Source organism: Paramormyrops kingsleyae, chromosome 7 (genome assembly GCF_048594095.1).
Source record: "Paramormyrops kingsleyae isolate MSU_618 chromosome 7, PKINGS_0.4, whole genome shotgun sequence".
NCBI classification, from domain to species: Eukaryota; Metazoa; Chordata; class Actinopteri; order Osteoglossiformes; family Mormyridae; genus Paramormyrops; species Paramormyrops kingsleyae.
This window is the reverse complement of record NC_132803.1, coordinates 27,814,963-27,834,549: the sequence shown is the minus strand read 5'-3', so window position 1 is coordinate 27,834,549 and position 19,587 is coordinate 27,814,963. Positions and strand designations below refer to the sequence as shown.

The following is a 19,587-nucleotide window of genomic DNA, read 5'->3' as shown; positions in this document are numbered from 1 at the left end:
ACTGTGTTACTACTGAGTCTGTACAGAACTTAATGGAAAGAAAAGTCAGCCAACACAGAATGTGACTGGTAACTAATGTATGGGATTGTGTCACACCCAGGGACGGATTATGGGTTGTGGGGCCCCTGGGCAAAACGTTTGCGAGGGCCCCCCCCCCCCCCCCACCACCACCACCACCACAACCACCACAATTAAAGGGCCCTTGGCAGCCAAACGCCCTCCCTCCATGTTTCCATCAGAGGCCCTTGTAGGCAGAGGATCAAAGAATGTAGGCCCTCTAAAATAGACAAATGAAAATACATTGTTGATAAGCGTTGCAAATTGTTTTGGGCTAGGGGCCCCCCTGCACCCCAAGGGCCCCTGGGCAGCGGCCCCGCTGGCCCGGTCCGTAATCCATCCCTGGTCACACCTTTCCCCGGTTTGCTAATCAGGGAAGTGAGGATGCTCTGGGCTGGGTTCAATTATAGCCCAACCTTATCATCATTGCAGCTTAGGGCTCAGTTGCTTCCTGTTCAGAGGTTTGTCTTATGGGGCTTGCTGGTGTCCTGTCTTCTGGCTTTCCTACATGTGTAGTCCTGTTTCCTCTGTGCCTGTCAGTAGTCAGCAGGTACTGGCTTGGTGGGGCCAGTGGCTTGGGCTTCATGGTGCTTGTTGACTGACATTTTGCATTGGGGCTTCTGGTTAACCAGTTTCTGTGTTGGGGATCCATGATTCCAAGTGGCCAGCATCCCACAGCTGATGTGCTGTGCTGCTGGTGTCCTTCTTTGTGGGTTTTTAGTGTGTTGTCGGGTTTTGTGGTTTTGCCCCTTTTAGGTTCCCAGGTTCCTGATCTGGGTTCTGCAGTCTTCTGTGGTATTTAAGTGGTTAGTTTTTGAAATAGGTTGAATTACCTTTCACTTAAGCAGATAAAAGAATGGTGTACTTTAATCTGACATAAATGCACACCAACCGATACCTTTTTAATACAATGTAAAGCTCTTAGCCAGTACAATAAAAGTTCAACAACAATACATCCTTTCAGTCCTTTTGACAGTTGAACTTCAACAATCATGAAAACAGTGGGATAGGAAGTGTGCTGAAAACATTTTAACTAACTATCTAAAATGCTCACATCAAATTGAATGGCACGTCAATGCTCCTTATCATTCATAGTTCGTCTCAGTTCACTGCATTACAGTTTTATCATTAAACCTGAGAAACATGTGAGTCATCTAAAGAGGCAACTATAAGGAAGAAAAGTCCATGACACTGGGGCCACTTTCATTAATGATCCTGTTAGCCATCATAAAACCAGTGGCCGTTGCCAGATCTGGAAAAAGATCAAATACATGATCAGTTTTAACCTGGAACCTGTGTACAGTACTACTGATATATCCTGTGCACTTTTTAAATAATTTTCTCATGCATACAATTGCATTGTAAAAAACAAAAATCATCATTAATCATCAGCTTTTGTTATTGTTATCATCATTAATTGTATTAACTTTAATTATCTAGTATTAGTATCTTACTAATATTAGTAAGTTACTAAATTTCAATGCCTGATTTTCCACTTTTCTCTGTGTCATTGTAGAGTTTGTTGTCTGTTAGTTGGGAATAATTAGCAATTTGATTATGTAGCATTAATGGCAAATTTGTAAAAGGAAAAAATAAATCTGGAATCATAGCATGTGTAACACTAACACTAACATCCCAGCCTTCATACTGCATCAGTTTGGTTATTCGATTTTCTAATGTTATGTGAACTAAACCACAAAACATACCTTGGTCATGAGCCTTTGCTTGTAGGAATCTTCTGAAGACGTGTCGGGACACAGCAGAATACGGTCCTGGTGACTCGCATGAACTGAAGTTTTCTGACATATCATAGACAGAAGTGACAAACAAATACACAAGAAATAAAACAAGGGTTAAAAATGTAATCACTATTTACATACACATTCAAAAGCTTCTTATTTTTACCCTGGACACTAGGGATGTCCAAAAAAACATAAAGTTCTTGAAATCAACCAAATTGATGTTTTTCCCATGTTACTAACTGTGTTTGGTCTAAAAACATTTTTAAAATGTTTTGCTGTTCGTGCTGAGGTACCTTAAAGACGATTTTCATTGGTACCCCCCTTTGCTTTACTATTCAAATCGAGCCCAGTCTAGGGATGAATATGCATTATAAAATTTTTGTTACATCAAAATTTAATGTTTGTGTCTTTTTCTAATACTTTAAAATTATTGAAGTTGTCCTATTTTTATTAAGCTGTATTGAAAGAAATTTTACAGGACAGGCCGGGGTTAAATTGATTTTCATTAGGTTTCATAATACTTTTATTACGTATAAAGGAAAAATGTAAAATAACTTTATTATTCTGGGTTTTTACACTTTGAACTGTGTTTTTACCTTGATAACTACTAAATTAACAATGGAAACCATTCTAAAAATGTATAACTGTGTTATAAATTGGTACGGCACGGTACGGATCGGCTGATGTGAATATACCCTTAGGCTGTGGTCTCTGCCTTTGTTTTGTTCATTGTACTACTTGCTTCATCCCTGAGCACTAACAATACATCAGTGCGTAGGTGCGAGACCTGTGAGAACCATCTGTTGTGTCAAGACCAGGCCTGGCACGGTCAATCGGGAGACTCTGGAGAATTCCTGGTTGGCCGTTTTGCTGTTGTGTCAGTCTGAAAGAAAATAATTGTATGTTTAAAATTCTACAACAATGCTTTAGAATGTTAACCAGCCAGTTTTCACATGTACAACAGACCTTGATTGCTCTGCGTAGATAAACACGCAAATACGCGACACATACAACCTTTACAACCCACAGTGTTCGTAGGACCTCTGGCACCACCTTCCTCGACATCAGATTGTATAATTGCCGACCTGCCATGAAACGAGGCTGACTTCATTCCTGCCCTTGCTACACATCAGCACCTCACATTCTGACTCTTACAGAACACGCCACTCTAGCTGCACTGTCTGCCAATTTATTTCCCCCACACTCCTTGTCTCACTGGGCAGGGAAGGAGACAGATTGATCATTTCCAATCCTCCTTACAGATACTCTACATTTGAAAACCATGCACTTACCATCATCAACCCTGCCAAACAGCATATTATTATGTATCACCCACCAGGCTAACTGGAAAACTTCACTGAAGAACCAGATATCTGTTAGCCATCCCTGATGACGGCTTGCTCCTTATCGTCCTCGGGGACTTGAGGTTACCAAGTTGAAACTACAGGTTACCAACTTCCTCACCCTCCTGATCTCATTAGGCTTGACTCAGTTCTGTACTCCTCATATTCACAAACATAGAGACGAACTGGACCACATCCTTACATGGACTGTATCCCTTGCAACCTCTACTCAGCAACAGCAATTATGGTATAATAAGCAACACTTATATAAAAGGACATTTTTTTTCTGTTCAGTAAAATTAACTTTTAATTTCTTTGAAATGCGTATTCCCTTTTTCACATTTATCATACATGGAACAGTATATGAACAAAGATATATGAGCGGGTCAGGTCAGGAAATTTTAGGAGTTTAATTAAGGACAGAACTGAAGGGTACTGTACCAAGAACCCTAAAAAGGCAGCAAGACAGAGCCAAGCTAACAAGGGACAAAGAGACTAACGAGAAACATCTGGCTAATTCATGAAGGGACTAGGGGCCAGAAAAGGTATAAAAATGGATGTTGATTTGTGAAGGGAGGCTCTTCTCCATTGCATGCCGGGTGCCCCAGCGCACACAGACAAAATAAATAGTAAACTTCTCCCACCCTAAAGTGTCGGCAATTTATTTACATTCATCTGAAATTTTTTACTTCCATCTCCAAAGCCAAGAGAAGATCACCACCACCAGACACCTGCAAGTTATTCTTCACTTTCAATGACCTCCTTAACCCTCCTCTTCCCCTTCTACCCATCCCTCTGACTGCTGGTGATTTTGCCACCATCCATGAGAAGGTGCAGCCATCGACAGACAGTTCTTTGCACCCACCACCCACATGGATCCCTCCATGCAATGTCCTTTTCCCTCTTTCACACACCTCACCAGTGCAGATGTGCCCTGGACCCTTACCCCTCCCATCTCCTCCAGATCATCGCTCTTCCACTAACTCCTGCACTTACCCAGCTGAATAACTCTTCCCTTAGAATCATCATATCCCCCACAGCATTTAAGTAGACTTGTGTAACACTGTGGCTTAACAAACTATCACTTGACCCTTCATGGACTGAGAATTTATCGGCTAGTCTCTATTCTCTCATTCAGGTTTGACTTTGATACCTATCAGACAGATGATTCCAAGTGGCTTGGTGTACAAGTGTCCAAATGACATCAGGTATCGATCGGTGTTCCCCAAGGCCCTTTCCTTGGTCCTTGGCATTCATTGAAAACTCAGCCTAGCTGCACTTATGCCTAATTGACTCCTTGACAGCATTTAGGTTTGCAGTGTGCTATTTGCCTTACTTGTACTGCATATCGGACAACAGTGTAAATGTATTTCTCTGGTCATGACCAGTGCCTGATTTTCTCCATTCGTGACACTTAAAAGTGAGGCCAACCAGTTCAATCTTGGTTTCTTCAAACCAGAGAATCTTGTTTCTCACAGTCTGAGAATCCTCCAAGTGGGCTTTCACGTGTCTTTTACAGAGGCTTTTACTGAGACCTGACGGGTGGAGTGTTGCAGTGATGATTGTCCTTCTGGAAGTTTCTCCTTTCTCCACACAGGATCTCTGGAGGTTTCTGGTCACCTCTCTTACCATGGCCCATCTCTCTTTACTGCACAGTTTGGATAGGCAGCTGACTTTAGGAAGGATCTTCCAAACTTCTTCCATTTAAGAGTTATGGAGGCCACTGGGCTCTTGGTAATCTCCAATGCTGCAGATATCTTTGTAGCCATCTCCAGATCTGTGTTTCAACATGCTTTGGTTTTCACTCTGATATAAATTGTAAACTGTGGGACCTAAAATTAACAGGTGTGTGCCATTCCAAATCATGTCAAATCAAACGAATTAACCACATGCAGACTCCAAAATGTAGAAACATCTCAAAGATGATCAACAGGAATGGGATGCACTAGAACTAAATTTTAAGGGTCTAAATACTTTACAAAAAAATATATATACCCTGTTCATATTGTTATTATAGGGTATTATGTTTGGATTTATGCAAGAAAAAAAAGAGTTTAAAATGTTTTAGTACAAAGCTAAAACATAACAAATGTGAAAAAACAAAAGTGAAGGAGTCTGAATACTTTCTGAATGCACTGTATGTGTGTGTACATTTAAAAACAATTTTATCACTTTAAAGGAAGGAAAATTGAGTTAACAGAAAAGACACCGACATTTGATCATTGACCAATATACGGAAAGAAGAGATCAGCAGATTAACTCTGATATGCAATACAGATGAAAGAAAAAAGACATACCGGTACCTTAAAAAGGTATGTCTTTTTCCAGAGAAGTTTGGTTTCACTCTTCAGATTGGCAGAAAATGTTGATGTACCTGTGAGTGCCATTCAAGCTTGAGGTAAACAACCCCCACAAAGCGGATCTGGTGTGGTTTAGTTCTTTTCCTGCCATTACTCTGCTAACATATTGGCACTAGCCTCTGGCACTGGATGCAGGAGGCTTTGCAGTTAAGGAAGGAATGAAGAGCAGAAGACGTGGCTGCATTCCGTTTGAAAACCAAACATCCTGGTTCATAATGTTCAAAGAACCTCATTTAAGCATGACACCACCACAGATACCATTTCATGGCATTGTGCTGTGCATCAGATCAAACCCTGCAATCCCACGTAGCCACTGTCCTAACTGCATCACTAACAAGCATTTTGTCTGTACACTTGCATTATACTATAGTACAGTCAGCCATCCATATCCATGGATTTCGCATCTGTGGATTCAACCAACCGCTAATCGAAAATATATGAGAAAAAAACTCCAAAGTTTCAAATTCCGGATACTGAATGACAACTATATTGTATTTTACTTTTTACTTATTTACTTATTTTAGGGATCCAAGCAGCATAGCTGACAGAACCCTATTATTTTGTGTATTGTATTGTATTGTGTTGAATTCTTTATTTTTGGTATTTTAAGCTCTGTTGTTTAATCATATACGATGAGAACTATGCCTTGACAGAACACATTCCATCAAGAAAACATGTTTTACCTTATCTTAATCATAACATTACACAGATATCACTGTGCTCAACACCTTACAGCATCGACTCTCCACCCCACCACCCTCCACACACAACTTGATACCTTAACTGAACACTGCTTTTGTTTGCACTGTCTGCTCATTTGTTGGCACAAACTGCTCATTTTGTACACTATATATCTCCGGTTTGCACTTGTATCATTGCATCTTGTCAAACTACCTCATATATATTTTGCACAGGACCATATTTTGCACCAAGGGCCACTCTAGGATTTGAAAATCAGGATGGCTTAACGTACAAGCTTGTAATAAATACAAGCGTAAGATAGCAGACCTACTGTATTTTGCAGTGTGTTAATTTAGATAAATATTAATTTACAATGACAAAGGAACGTAGTTCAGCCAGATTTTGATCTTATCAGTAACGAAAAGACGCGCCGCAAATTACATAGCAGGAGACACGTTTTTAAATTCGTTGGAAAAGGCGGGAGGACGTCTGAGGTAAAATTCAACGATAAAATTCACGGGAACTGTGCGTGATCATTGGGTTTCAAAATTCCATGCAAGTGTTAAATTGTTTGCGAGTTTAGGATAGGCTATAATTTCAGTTATTCTTTTTGAAATAAAAAAATATTTGAAGACGTGTAAAACCTTCCATTCGTTTAGCTGCTGAAATGAGTAAATACAATCTTTCAGTCTTGTACACATATATAATGATTGTTATTATGATTATAATTATGTAGGTTATTTACCTCCGTAAAATTTGGGTTATCTTTCAAAGTCATTTTCAAAGGATATTTTTAGACATCCAGATGTAATATGAGAAATTACTATTTTGCCAAATGTGTTCAGTACAACGGTACTGTATTGGCTACTTAAAAATCTAATTTACTTTTCACATTATCAGGTTTCGTAAAGATAAATAAATTTCAGGTTTTGGATAAAAAGTTGTCTCAATATATGCCTTCGTTCTCCTTGTACATTTCTCTTCCTTAGTCCCGCCCGGTGCAACCTATAGCTGTGCCCTACACATGTTGGTACATTTTTGGTAATCAACTGAAATACTGGTTTAGTGCAACCTCTTCCCCCGTGTCCTAAGCGTATATAACCAATAGAACCCCCCCAATAATCATGTTTCCCCTGTAATGGGTGGAGACCTCGACCCCCCCCAATGTTCCAGCCAAAGTTACGCCCTTGAATGTATACAACATTATTATACATAATATAAGAAGCTATTCATTACCAATAAATACACATTTATTTGGAGGGAGGGGCTAAAAACATTTTTTGTTTTTAAGGTCTTATGTATGTATCTACTTATATTGGGTAATGCATTTTTTATCAACCACTTGTGCATATCTATCCAATCATTTTTGAGAACTTACATTCATAAAATAAATGTTCCAAAGATTCAGAGTGATCTTCACAAAATTATTCAGATTCAACTTAAATCTGCAGTTCCGAAACTTGTTGCAGGTGTACACATCATTTATAATCTTATAGTGTACCTCTGTGACCTTATAGGTGAAACTGCGAAACCCAAACATCTCTTTCTTATTTTCTTAATCTTCTCTCTATAACTCTACAACCATCTCCTGGGAACAGTTAATGTTTTATTTCTCAACAAATAACTGAGCATATACGTATCATTATGCATTAAATTTACAATTGACCAAATATCCTTATTGAACCATTCTTTATAGAAAAAATGATTTTCTATTTATAAGAATGCACCTGTTGTACCAAATAGGACTGTAATGTGACGTTATGCTTAGAGATTAGCTTCCAGCACCTTAAAAACTGACTACGAAAGGAAAATTATTTGTTTTGTACTGGCCTCTGGCACTGGATGTAGGAGGCTTTGCAGTTAAGGAAGTAATGAAGAACAGAAGACGTGGCTGCATTCCGTTTGAGAACCAGACATCTTGGTTCAAAATGTTCAAAGAACCTCATATAAGCGTGACACCACCACAGATACCATTTCATGGCATTGTGCTGTGCATCAGATCAAACTCTGCAATCCCACGTATAGCCATACTCCTAACTGCATCACCAACATTTTGTCTGTACACTTGCATTATACTATAGTACAGTCAGCCATCCATATCCATGGATTCCACATCTGTGGATTCAACCAACCGCAAATCAAAAATATACAAAAGAGAAAAATTCCAGAAAGTTCCAAAATGCAGAATTTGAATTTGCCGCTGTCAAAGCATTATGCTGAATCCACGCGAATGAAGTGATGTATAGGCAAACAGTAGCCTCCTCAATCTGTAAGCTTTGAAAGAAAGAAAATGTTATGTTGTTGCTGATGTGTACGTACTATGAAGACTTTTTCAAGTCAAACAATACAGTATAACAAATATTTTCATAGCATTTACCTTGTAGTAGTTATTATAAGTAATCCAGAAATTATTTTTAGTATACGGGAAGATGTGCATAGGTAATATGCAAATATACCATCCCATTTTATATAAGGGGCTTGGCATCTGCAGAACCCTGGCCCTGGAACCAAGCCCCAGCAGATACTGAGGGACAACTATATTGTATTTTACCTATATTCCTTATTTTAGGGGTCCAAGCAGCATAGCTGACAGAACCCTATTGTATTGTGTATTGTATTGTATTCTGTCATGCCAAAGGGGAAGCAGGGAAGCAGGAGAAAGGAACCGAAGAATCGGAGAACGAGGGATTTACTTTATTGGGAGAACAGTACGGATCACGAGGCAAAACAAAGGATAGATGTCAAAGACAGAACTGGGGAAAGACTAACAGGGAAGCACTTAAATATGGGATGTATTTTCTGCAAAAAATAAAATGAAAATGAAAATACCTCACATAGTGAGTAGGGGGAGGAGCAAAGTAATAGTTTCAGAAAGCGCATTACCGCCATTGGTCGGTCAAACTCACTCTTCATGCCATCAGTGGTCAGTCTACACCTCGATAGCACCAATCATTGTCCTCAGCACCGCGAGCTTCCCTCTATACAACAGCACATGACGCCCTGCATCTGTAGTTAGAAAATGCCTAAACATAAATGTAAATTCACGGATGAACTAATCATGCATGGGAAGCTGAGTACTGCAGCGACGGGAGAGAGCTCATCAAGTAAATTAACGGAGTACGGAGTAAAACAGACAGTGCTGTTACTGCTGCAGAGGGTGCCTTTGTTTACAAAACAGTAAAGCAGGGGTGGCCAACTCCAGTCTTGGAGGACCAGAACCCTGCACATTTTTGGGTTTCCCCTCATTTAACACACCTGATTCAACTCCTTGTGCTAATTACTACACAGTTCTTGCACTGAATCATTTATGGTGGAACAGGGAAAGAACTAAGCTACACAGGGCTCCGGCCCTCCAGGACTGCAGTTGGGCACCCCTGCGGTAAAGCATTGCAGTAGCTACAGGGCAATGGACTGCACATCTGGCTTATTATGAAAGGTTTTCACAGATTCTGCGACAGCTCAAAAATTCTCAAGTGCTCGCACTGTCAGAAATGATTGTTAATGCCGTGATAACCCCACATTCTGTCGAAGTTGGAAGCACTTGAAGACATTCCTTACTGCTCAGTGTCCACTGATGGTAGCAATCATGGAGCTGTGAAAGTATTCCCTCTGCTCATTCAGTATTTTGATTTGTAAAATGGTGGCGTGCAATATAAATTACTTGAAGTTAAAAGCACCCCAAATGAATTAGCTGACACTATTGTGCAATACCTCAAAGAAACATGGGATAAAAAAGGGATATTTTCTAAATGTATTGCATTTACAGGCGACAACTGCAATACGATGTTTGGGGGAATCCGGCATCATGAAGAGGGAAAGAATGTTTTTGCAAACTTAAAAAAGTCCTTGCAGAGCAAGTCTCTAATTGGAGTGGGCTGCCCAGCACACATATTCAACAGTCGTGTTGTTCACCATAGGGCAGACACACTAGATGTTGACAATGAGAACATCATTTTCAAAATTTATCACTACTTCCACATCTACACTGTACGCACAGAGAGTCTGAAGGAGTACTGTGAGTTTGCTGATGTAGAAAATAGTCTCCTATCTCACAGCAAGACACGATGGCTGTCATTATCCCCAGGAATTGAGAGACTGCTCCAGATGTATCCAACCTTGAAAGCTTTCTTTCAGTCACAGGAAAAATCACTTGTGGAAGTAAGGAAGATTTTTAACAGCATCCACACCATGCTTCATGTGTGCAAGATCAAGAACTTCATGCCTCTTAAAGTTAAGAGCATGTTGGCACAGAAGCAGAAGGATGGATTTGGGCACACGTGTGCCTATTTCATTGCTCAGGTGTTGGGCTTGTACAGTGCGTGTCTAGATTATCGAGAGAAATGGATGGCGCCCGTGGAGGAGTTTTCCTCTTTTATGTGGATGGATCTGAGTGAGATGCCAGACTGGAATGATGTAAAACGCTGTATGAAGCACCTAGCTGAAAAAGGGGTGAAAATTGATGATGTAAAGTGCTTTGATCAGGGCCCCATTTTAAGGAAATTTATTGAGAGGAGCAACAGAGATGGAGATTTCAGTGGTCTACAAGCACACCGGAGGTGGACCAAATTCTTTGAACGGTCCAAATGTGTGTCTTTTCATTCAGAGCTGCTTAAGATCGCACAGTTTTTTTTGTTGGTTTTTTTTTTTTTTGCCATACCTGCTCACAATGCAAATGTTGAGCGATTTTTTTCACTGATGCAAACCCAGTGGACCAAGCAGAGGAAATCACTTGTCTGCTTGATTCACTGTGTACCCAATACAATTTTAAACACATGACCTGCAGGGACTTTTATGCCTACCTGAAAAGTAATCATCAACTTTTGGCAAAGATGCGGTCTTCTGAAAAGTATGCCCAACCATCTCAGAAGGACTAAAAGTCTACTGAAATGGCTGACTTTTTATTTTATCTTTGTTCTGTGGCCTTTTAAGAAATATTTTGAGGTAGGTGTCATGATCCGCTCCGTCCGCTCCTGATGTGTGCCACGCCCACCTCGTTACCTCGTGTTCAGCCCTGATTGTGATCACCTGAGTCCTGTTATGTCTAGCTTGTCTTTTGTATTTAGTCCTCGTCTGAGTCAGTCTTCCCCAGATCCGTCATTGTAGTGTCTGTGGATGTTCCTGCCTGTTTACCCTCCGTCTCGATTAAAACCCTGTTTGCCCGACTTCACGGCTTCGCTCGCCTGCTTTCCGGCTCGCCCGCCCCGCACCCTGACACAATGACGGATCTCGTCGAAAACACAGCGCAGCAGACCGAGCGCCAACGGCTCGGTCTGCTGCAGGAGGTTATGTACTGGCTGTCCCAACCAGAGGTCCAGGAGGACCCCATGGCACGGGACTTAGCCAGCCTGAGTGGGGACCTCTTGAGTGAGGCGCCCCCACCCGGAAACGCGTACCCCCAGCCGCTCGCTTGCTCCACGGCCGCCCCGCCTCAACCGACCAGCCACAACCGGAGGAAAAAGAAGAAGAGGAGAGAACCGGGAGAAGAGCCGGTGATCTTCCTAAGGGCATGCTCTCTCTCTCCTGCTTCTCACGCCGTCACCCCGGAAGTCACTGCCGCTGCCTGTCTGGAAGTACCTTTGCGGGCAGCTTCCCCCTTCCGGGGAACGCGGCTAGCCCTTAAAGGGGCCAGGGCCGTCTGGGAGGCGATTCCCCAGATCCCCAAGGCCCTTGAAGGGGCAGTGCCTGCATGCCCGGCGCCGGTCCTGGCGCCTATCTCAGACCTGCCTACTCCGGACTTGCCAGCAGTACTGGCCGCTACTGCCGCAGCCCTGCCCGCGGAACCGCCTGCTGCAGCTTCCGCCGCTCTGCCTGCGGCACCGCCTGCTGCAGCTTCCACCGGTCTGCCCGTGGCACCGCCTGCTGCTGCCGATGCCTGCCCAGGTGACCCTGCTGACCACGTGACGGCGGCACCCGCCGAGGCGCCCCCTGCTGGCCACACGCCTGAGGCCGCAGTTCCTGTCCTGCCCGCGGCCCCTCCTGAGGCCGCAGTTCCTGTCCTGCCCGCGGCCCCGCCTGAGGCCGCAGTTCCTGTCCTGCCCGCGGCCCCGCCTGAGGCCGCCGCTCTGCCCGTGGCCCTGCCTGAGGCCGCCGGTCTGCCCATCCAGCCCTGCTCATCGGTCCAACCTGCTCCGGACCTGCCTGTTCCTGACCCGCCTGTTCCCGTCCTGCCTGCAGCTCCAGCTGCACCGATTCCTGCAGCTGCCACTGCTCTGCCTGCGGTACTGCCCGAGGTGGCCGCGGATGCGCCCCCTGCTGACCGCGTGATGGCAGTGGCCGCGGCTGCACCCCCTGCTGGCCGCGTGATGGCGGCGCCCGCCGCGGCGCCCCCTGCTGGCCGAGAACTGAGGGTGCCCGCTGCAGCTCCGCCCGAGGGCCTGGCTTCGCCTCCGCCTGCAGCGGAGGAAGCCGCTCTGCCCGTGGCGCCTCCTACTGGCCGCACGGCCGAGGCACCTACCGAGGCGCCCCCTCCTGATCTGCCTGCCTCGCCTGTCCCGCCGGCGCCTGATCTGCCCGGCTCTCCCTTCCAGCCAGTCCTGTCCCCGGCTCTGGCTGCACCGCCTGCAGCCACGCCCGCGGCTCCGGCTGCACTGCCTGCGGCCGCGCCTGCTGCCTCATCAGAGGCCCTGCTTCTAGTTCCCCCAGCCCTAATGACTCCTTCGCCCTTGCCCCGACAAGGCCGACGCCCCCCGGGACCCCGCCTTTCAGTGTCCCGCAAGGGACGAGGACACAGGCGTCGGGCCCGGGTCCCGCCCGCCCTGCCCCCTGGCTCGCCCGTTCGGCCCCTGGCGGTGGCTCGGTGGCTGCCTGCGGGTCCTCCGGCTCGGGGTCGGTGGTCGCCTCCGGGTCCCCCCCTGGTTCCTCGGTGCCGGTCTTCGGTCCCGCCTCCGGCTCCATGTCGGCCGCCTCCGGGCCCCCCTGCTCCGGCTGGGCGTCGGACGGCGCCTTCCCCGGCTCCGGCTGCGCCTCCGCCTACCGCGGCTTCCCCCTCCTGCCTGCCTGCACCGGTGTTCCCTCCTGCTCCCTCCGTGTCCCCTCCGTCACTCCCTCGTCCCGTTCCCTTGGCCCCCTCCTGCTCCCTCCTCCCTCACGCCTGCGGCCCCTCCGGCCGCTGCCCGTCGCCCGCCTGGGTTCCTTCGGGCTCCCCTGGTTCCTCCTCCCTTTCCCTCCATCCTGCCTGTTTCTGCTCCTCGTCCCTCTGTGTTTCCTCCGTTCCCTTCTGGTCCCTTTTTCCCTCCTGTGTTCACTCCTCGCCCTGTTGTTCCTCCGTTTTCTGTCCCCTCTGTGTCTCCTTTCTCTGTCTGCCTGTCTGCGTTTCCTGTTCTTTGTCAGGTCCTGTCTTTCTGTTGGTCCTTGTTCCTGTTCTGTGTCTCTGTCCTGTTTCCGGTGTCTCGTTCATGTTTTTGCTTTTGTCTTCCAGGTCCTGTTCTCCGGTCTCGTCCCGTCCGTCGCCTCCTCTCGGGCGCACCCGGTGTGCGCGCCTTTGGGGGGGGGTTCTGTCATGATCCGCTCCCTCGTTACCTCGTGTTCAGCCCTGATTGTGATCACCTGAGTCCTGTTATGTCTAGCTTGTCTTTTGTATTTAGTCCTCGTCTGAGTCAGTCTTCCCCAGATCCGTCATTGTAATGTCTGTGGATGTTCCTGCCTGTTTACCCTCCGTCTCGATTAAAACCCTGTTTGCCCGGCTTCGCTCGCCTGCTTTCCGGCTCGCCCGCCCCGCACCCTGACAGTAGGCTAAATGTTTTAATTCAATTAATTTTACTATTATTGCCTTATTTAGGGCCAAACATTGATCAGCAAGAATTATCATTTGGCTAAAATTATCAAGGAGTTTTGCTGTTTTTTTGCAACCTTTACACCTTATTTTAATCTTTGGCCATAAAAATAAATATGTCCAATTATTGTTTAATGCAAGATTCAGTGAAAAGTTCCAAATCCTAACCCTATTGACCACTATTACTTATGGTGGTATTGGTATTTTTGTTTCTGCATTTCAGTCTTGTTAAAGGCCATTAAAGTTAATTACCATACTAAAGCTTAGTAGCCTTGACTCTGGACACATTTCTATGCATTCACATGGCCATGGTGCCATATGTATGGAGTCAGAATAGTGCCATATATACTTGTTGTTGTGTTGCGTTAGCAGGTGAGAGGAGCAGGTGATACGAGCAAACGGGGTTTATTCACGGGACTGGAGACAAAAACCGGACAAGACGAGCACTATAGACATTACGAACGTCAGACAACGTCAATGACAGAACTAGGGAATAGGCTACAGGTACAGACACCGACTAAATACACCAGACAGATAGGAAAGCACAAGGAACAGCTGATGACAATCGGGTAGCCACACGAGGTAATGAGGGGGGCGTGGCACACACGAGGATCGGACGAGCTGGGCGTAACACTTGTATGTGTACTTTCCTATTTGCACCCGTAAAATGAAACTGAACACAATTTTCATTCGCAAAATACTGAACAGAAATACGCGTCACATGATCTGTACTTGTATATGAAGATTTGTGAATGAACGTGAAAAACATTTTGCAAATACACGTCAATATTTTTTGTAAATGCGAAACCAAACATCTTCATAAAAATATTTTTTACAAAGATAGAATGGTTTTCTACAAAACCTGTATTGCAAATCCAAATCCTCTTGCAAATACCAACCTGCGAGTGCAAATTCACACTTGCGCACATAAATAATTTTGGCACTAACTTGCCTAGTGCTTTGCAGATAAATATTTGCTCGCATAGCGACCAATCAAATTAATTAATTTAATTTGATTGCGCCTTCGACGCAGTAGAATGAAGTGTTTGGCTCATTTTGTAAGTCTGTTTTCTTCATTGCATTGTCTGGCAACTTGTTTATGACTATTTATACAAGTGTTTGCACTTGAAAAAAATAAAATCATTTATTTTCTAAAGCATTTTTTGGACATGCATCTCTTTGTACATTTTTTTTCTTATCGTTGATGGTTAATAGTCGATTAACGAGTGTCGACTATGGTTGACAAAAAATACGAAATGGACATCCCTAGCTAAATGTGTTAATCATTCAGAATATCATTTCATATCTGGAAGTGATTACACGGATACATTTCCAGTGGTGTCTGAGCGTCAAGGGGCAAAGACTGCCCGTAGATTCAGCGGCGGGTTCTTGCTCTGAAGAGTTTGAGTGAGCGCGCGCCCCTGTAGTCACAGAAAAACCCCCCGGTGAAAATGCATCCCTTATAAATACCACCCAAAAACAATAAACTTCACCGCAACCAAAAAACATTTATTAGTTAAAACTTCATATTTTTAGTTTTATTGGGAAGTGCTGCCCGATGTCCATGTTAAAAATGCAAAAATAGAACGCAAAAATGTCAAGCTTTCTAAGTTATAAAGTTCCATGACAGCTTTGATTGAAAACCTGAATTTGTGCAGAATTCAGAGAAATGCAACAGTTTGTGCTTGTTTTTAATATATTTTGTGTGATACACTTGGACATATGTCACATAAGGCCACTTAAAATTAATAAATTGTTTTACATGGCCGCCCGCCTCAATTTTTTGCTGCCGCCTCGATTTTTTTTATATTTTATATTTTTCAAAAAATCCGTTTTTTTCACCTCAAAAACTGTCAGAGATCGTCAAATCCTGATATCCTGTGCACTGTGAGCAAGTAGTCTCTTGTAGGGTGGTCCAATAATAGTGACCCTCATGAAACAATGGAAGTGCTGTTGTTTTGCTATTGTCAGGAGGACGCTTTTATTGGGCCATTCTGTGGCAAGACCATTAAACACTTAGACTAGGCATTTCTTTTGAAGGTTTCTCTTTTCTTGTAATTGTTTGAACTGTTGAGAGTTTAAAATGTTGAGATAGGCCTACTGACAAATTAAAGTTTAATTTTCTAGTTTTAGTATATCTCTGTTGCCGATCGTCTTTTCGCTAAAAATATAAAATATAAAATCCCCTACTCACCAATATTTTAGAAGTTTGAGTCATGTAAAACAATTTATTAATTTTAAGTGGCCTAAACATAAAGACTATTCTTGCTATATTTTTGCTTGAATTGATTTTTACTAATTACGTACGTAACTTCTAAATGTGTGTGTTGTGCATAATAATGAATAACATTTATCTTCTTTATTAATTTGTTAAATAGACCTTAAGAGCAGTGGGTGCGAGGGCATCGTCTTACCTGCCAATGCGGCACTGAGCACCTGGCATCTGCAGGCCCATAAAATGGCAGCTTTTGAAGACAAAGCTCTTCTACACTCCAAGGCATCTGGTGCACATACCTTGATTAATACTGCTTCAACCGAGAGAGCAGAATAGGACGACCCAGTGCCACCCCACCTCAAGTGAAGTGGAGACCAGTGCCCAAGGCTCCCCCTGAGATCGGCTTTAGCCACTGGGAGCCGCTGGGCCCGGCTCAGCAAAGCCAGAAATGCCAACAGATGCCGTGATGCAGCGAGTGTAAGAAAAGCAAAGTGCACCTGCATGCAGAGCCCTGAGCCTCGACCCCTGGGTGCTTTTTCCAAATTTCCCAGAAATAGAAGAGGATTGAAACTCTTGAGATTTTCTTATTTTTAATTAATTGGAAGAGCTGTTTGCATTATTTTAAGTTGGGATGTACTGTACATTACTTTTGACTTTCTTGTCACTATTTTTATACAATTTAATATCTTGTTAACTTATAAATACAGTAGCATTAAAAGTAACAATGAAATCACCATTACGCTGTTTATATTTGAAGACTTTAATCATCATCAATTTTCAGTGCATTAATTGTGGTGTTCTGAATACAATTTCAATTTATATATTTGATTGTGATTGTGTTTATTTCATTGTAATTGTAATGCATTGTAATGTCGCAAATGCCTGCTGTCCACTACAGTGGGCATCTTTATGACTTACAGATAAAACTTTAAAATATTGTCTTTTTCCATGAAAAAAGAAAAGAGAGCAAATAAATTCGACTCACAATTCATGCATGAAAGAGTTAGTTCTTTTCACCTGGGAAGTAATAACACAGATATTCCAAGTTACCAAGTCGAGAGACGACAGGTTGTAGGCAGTGGTTTACTAAGAGAGGGGCTGAATATGTTAGTATGTCCCCTTACTCTGTGGTGGGAGGACATTTCGCTCATAGTAGCCAGCGTTGGTGATATTTCCCGCTGGCCGGTACTGGGCCACCACAAACACCTTCCCCTTGCCGTCCGTCGCCATGCCAATGCCCATTTCCTGAGAGTCCTTCCAGACCACCTGAGTGAAGTGACCTGTGAGACAGAGAGCGCCAGCATCACCTCCTGAATCTGCACAGAGTCACAGAGGACCTGCTCCTTCTCTGTCTGTGGTTCCCATTCCTGATTTGGGCAGCAGTTGAGGAATCATGTAACTGCATGATGATATATCTGCATAAACTCATAAATCTCAGCCTTGATTTCATCAATAAATAGGACTGTTTTATTCCAGTGATCCAGTGTGAAATGCTAGTATGCCTTAGCCCATGGCAAAACGCGGATGAAAAAATTCCCAGATTTTCAAAATGGTCTCACATTCATCCAAGTATAACTTTCCAGTAACAAATCATGACAATAACATTTTTTTCTGTTTTGTTTTCATCTTTTATTTTAAAATGCATGCTATTTAGTATTATTATTTTTGCTTAAATGTAACTTTTAAATAACTGTTGCTATTTAAACGCAAAGTAATTTAAGCGACTGCAAAAAATGACTGCATATAAACATGCAGACAGTTTTGTAATTTGGCCATTTGTGCTGAAAGTAGGGCTGCAACAACTATTCGATTAAAATCGACTATTAAAATAGTTGGCAACTAATTTAATAATCGACTAGTTAATAAGACTGTGTGTGTGTGTGTGTGTCTGTATGTATTTGTGTCTGTGTGTGTATGTGTGGGTCCATCACCTGTTTTCTTCTGATATCCAGGCTTGCTGAAATTATAGTCCTTGATCTCGCTGTACCAGGACTCCACTGCGTCTTTTCCTGTTAAAATGCCAAAATGGTTCCATTAAAATGCACCTAAACCATCAGCTTCTGTACATTCCCAGCTCTCTGAAATTGCATGTCACCATTTCTCTCAATAATAAAGTAAATAATAAGAAATTCAGTATTTCTAATTGATTCCTTAATAAAACATAATGGAAATCCATGACTAACAGGCAAACTGACGGCAATAAATGAATTAAATATGCAGCATCTGAAATTCAGATTTTGCAGATTGTGCTACAGCCAAGGCTAACAGATGCTATATAAACTGATAACAAATTAGGGTCACCATTCATTCTGGGTTCATTAGCTTCTTGTTTAATCTCGCAGAGACTAAGAACACTGCAGTATATCTTGTTGTCAGCATGCAAAAGTTGATTTTTCTTTTAGTCCTTTTTCAGTTAAAGATTGCAAAAAGTGAGCACTGGCTAGATTTCCTAATTACATAGAGTTTATTCTGTGTTACCCAATCAGGGTTTAAATCGCTTATGAAAGTCATTGTGACATAATAGTCTAACAATTTCACCCAAAGCCACGTCCTCATCCCCCCAAATTTCCCAACACCCATAACCACACCCACTTCATCAGAATAGCCCCACCCCCAAGAGCACAGTCCCGCCCCCAAGCCCATCTCACCTGATACTGGAGCTTTATCAGATGACCATTTACAAAAGATGTTCTCGCCCAGGTCAGTGTCGCTATGCTGCAAAGCGTTTTGCTGTACCAGGTGTTCAGCCCACTTCTGCGTCTCTCGGCACAGGTCCAGGTCCAGGCTGAGTGGGGGTGCTCCGTGTTGCTGCCGCCGAGCATTATGGGCCTCCAGCGCCTCCTTCTGGAAGTCAGCGGTGGTCGCAGAGAGTCCAGTTGGGCCGGTTGGGCTGGGGGTGTCCTTGGTGGTAGGGGTCGGGGGCTTGTTGCCATCTCCACTCCCTCCTCCTTCTGAAACCCATGGATGCATTACATCACTTAGTAAGGACTTGTGGTGGGGGGCAGGTGGGGACCCCGTGACAGGTTTATTATAAAACATCCCATAACTACATGACTGCACATTCTGCCGCATTTACCCACATTTCCAAATCACATCCACATCACATCATGGTCATACAATGTTTAATAATATGGTGTGTGGTGTTTGTTTCTGTGTTTAACCGAATAAACTTGTATTCATTTATCTCAGTTTCAATCAGAGCATGTGAGCTGAGTGGAGTGGATCGTGAGCGTGAGCGAGGAGCGGAGAGAGCGGAATTTGGTCAGAGCGCTGAGCGGTTTTTTAATTAAGGCTGGAGCGGTCGCTCTATCTCTCTCCAATTTCGCTCATACTACGACTCTGAGGCGTGCCCAAATCTACCCAGAATTCATCTGTACAATTATCAAGACTGTTACACAAATTGGCCGAGATGGAATTC

General features: G+C 43.6%; 1 protein-coding gene across 4 annotated transcripts in view; it reads right to left on the bottom strand.

Annotated features, from left to right (window-relative positions):
* Positions 1-16,924: 16,924 nt before the first annotated feature.
* Positions 16,925-19,587, bottom strand: part of LOC140592138 (uncharacterized) — a 30,232-nt gene continuing 27,569 nt past the window's right edge. For all 4 annotated transcript variants that reach the window (XM_072714692.1, XM_072714694.1, XM_072714695.1 and 1 more), the window contains exons 23-25: positions 18,818-19,120; positions 18,101-18,178; positions 16,925-17,449 (exon numbers count right to left, since the gene is read on the bottom strand). In XM_072714692.1, the coding sequence (XP_072570793.1) occupies positions 17,277-17,449; positions 18,101-18,178; positions 18,818-19,120 (554 nt within the window). In that variant the 3' untranslated portion in view covers positions 16,925-17,276. The remainder of the gene's footprint in view (positions 17,450-18,100; positions 18,179-18,817; positions 19,121-19,587) is intronic.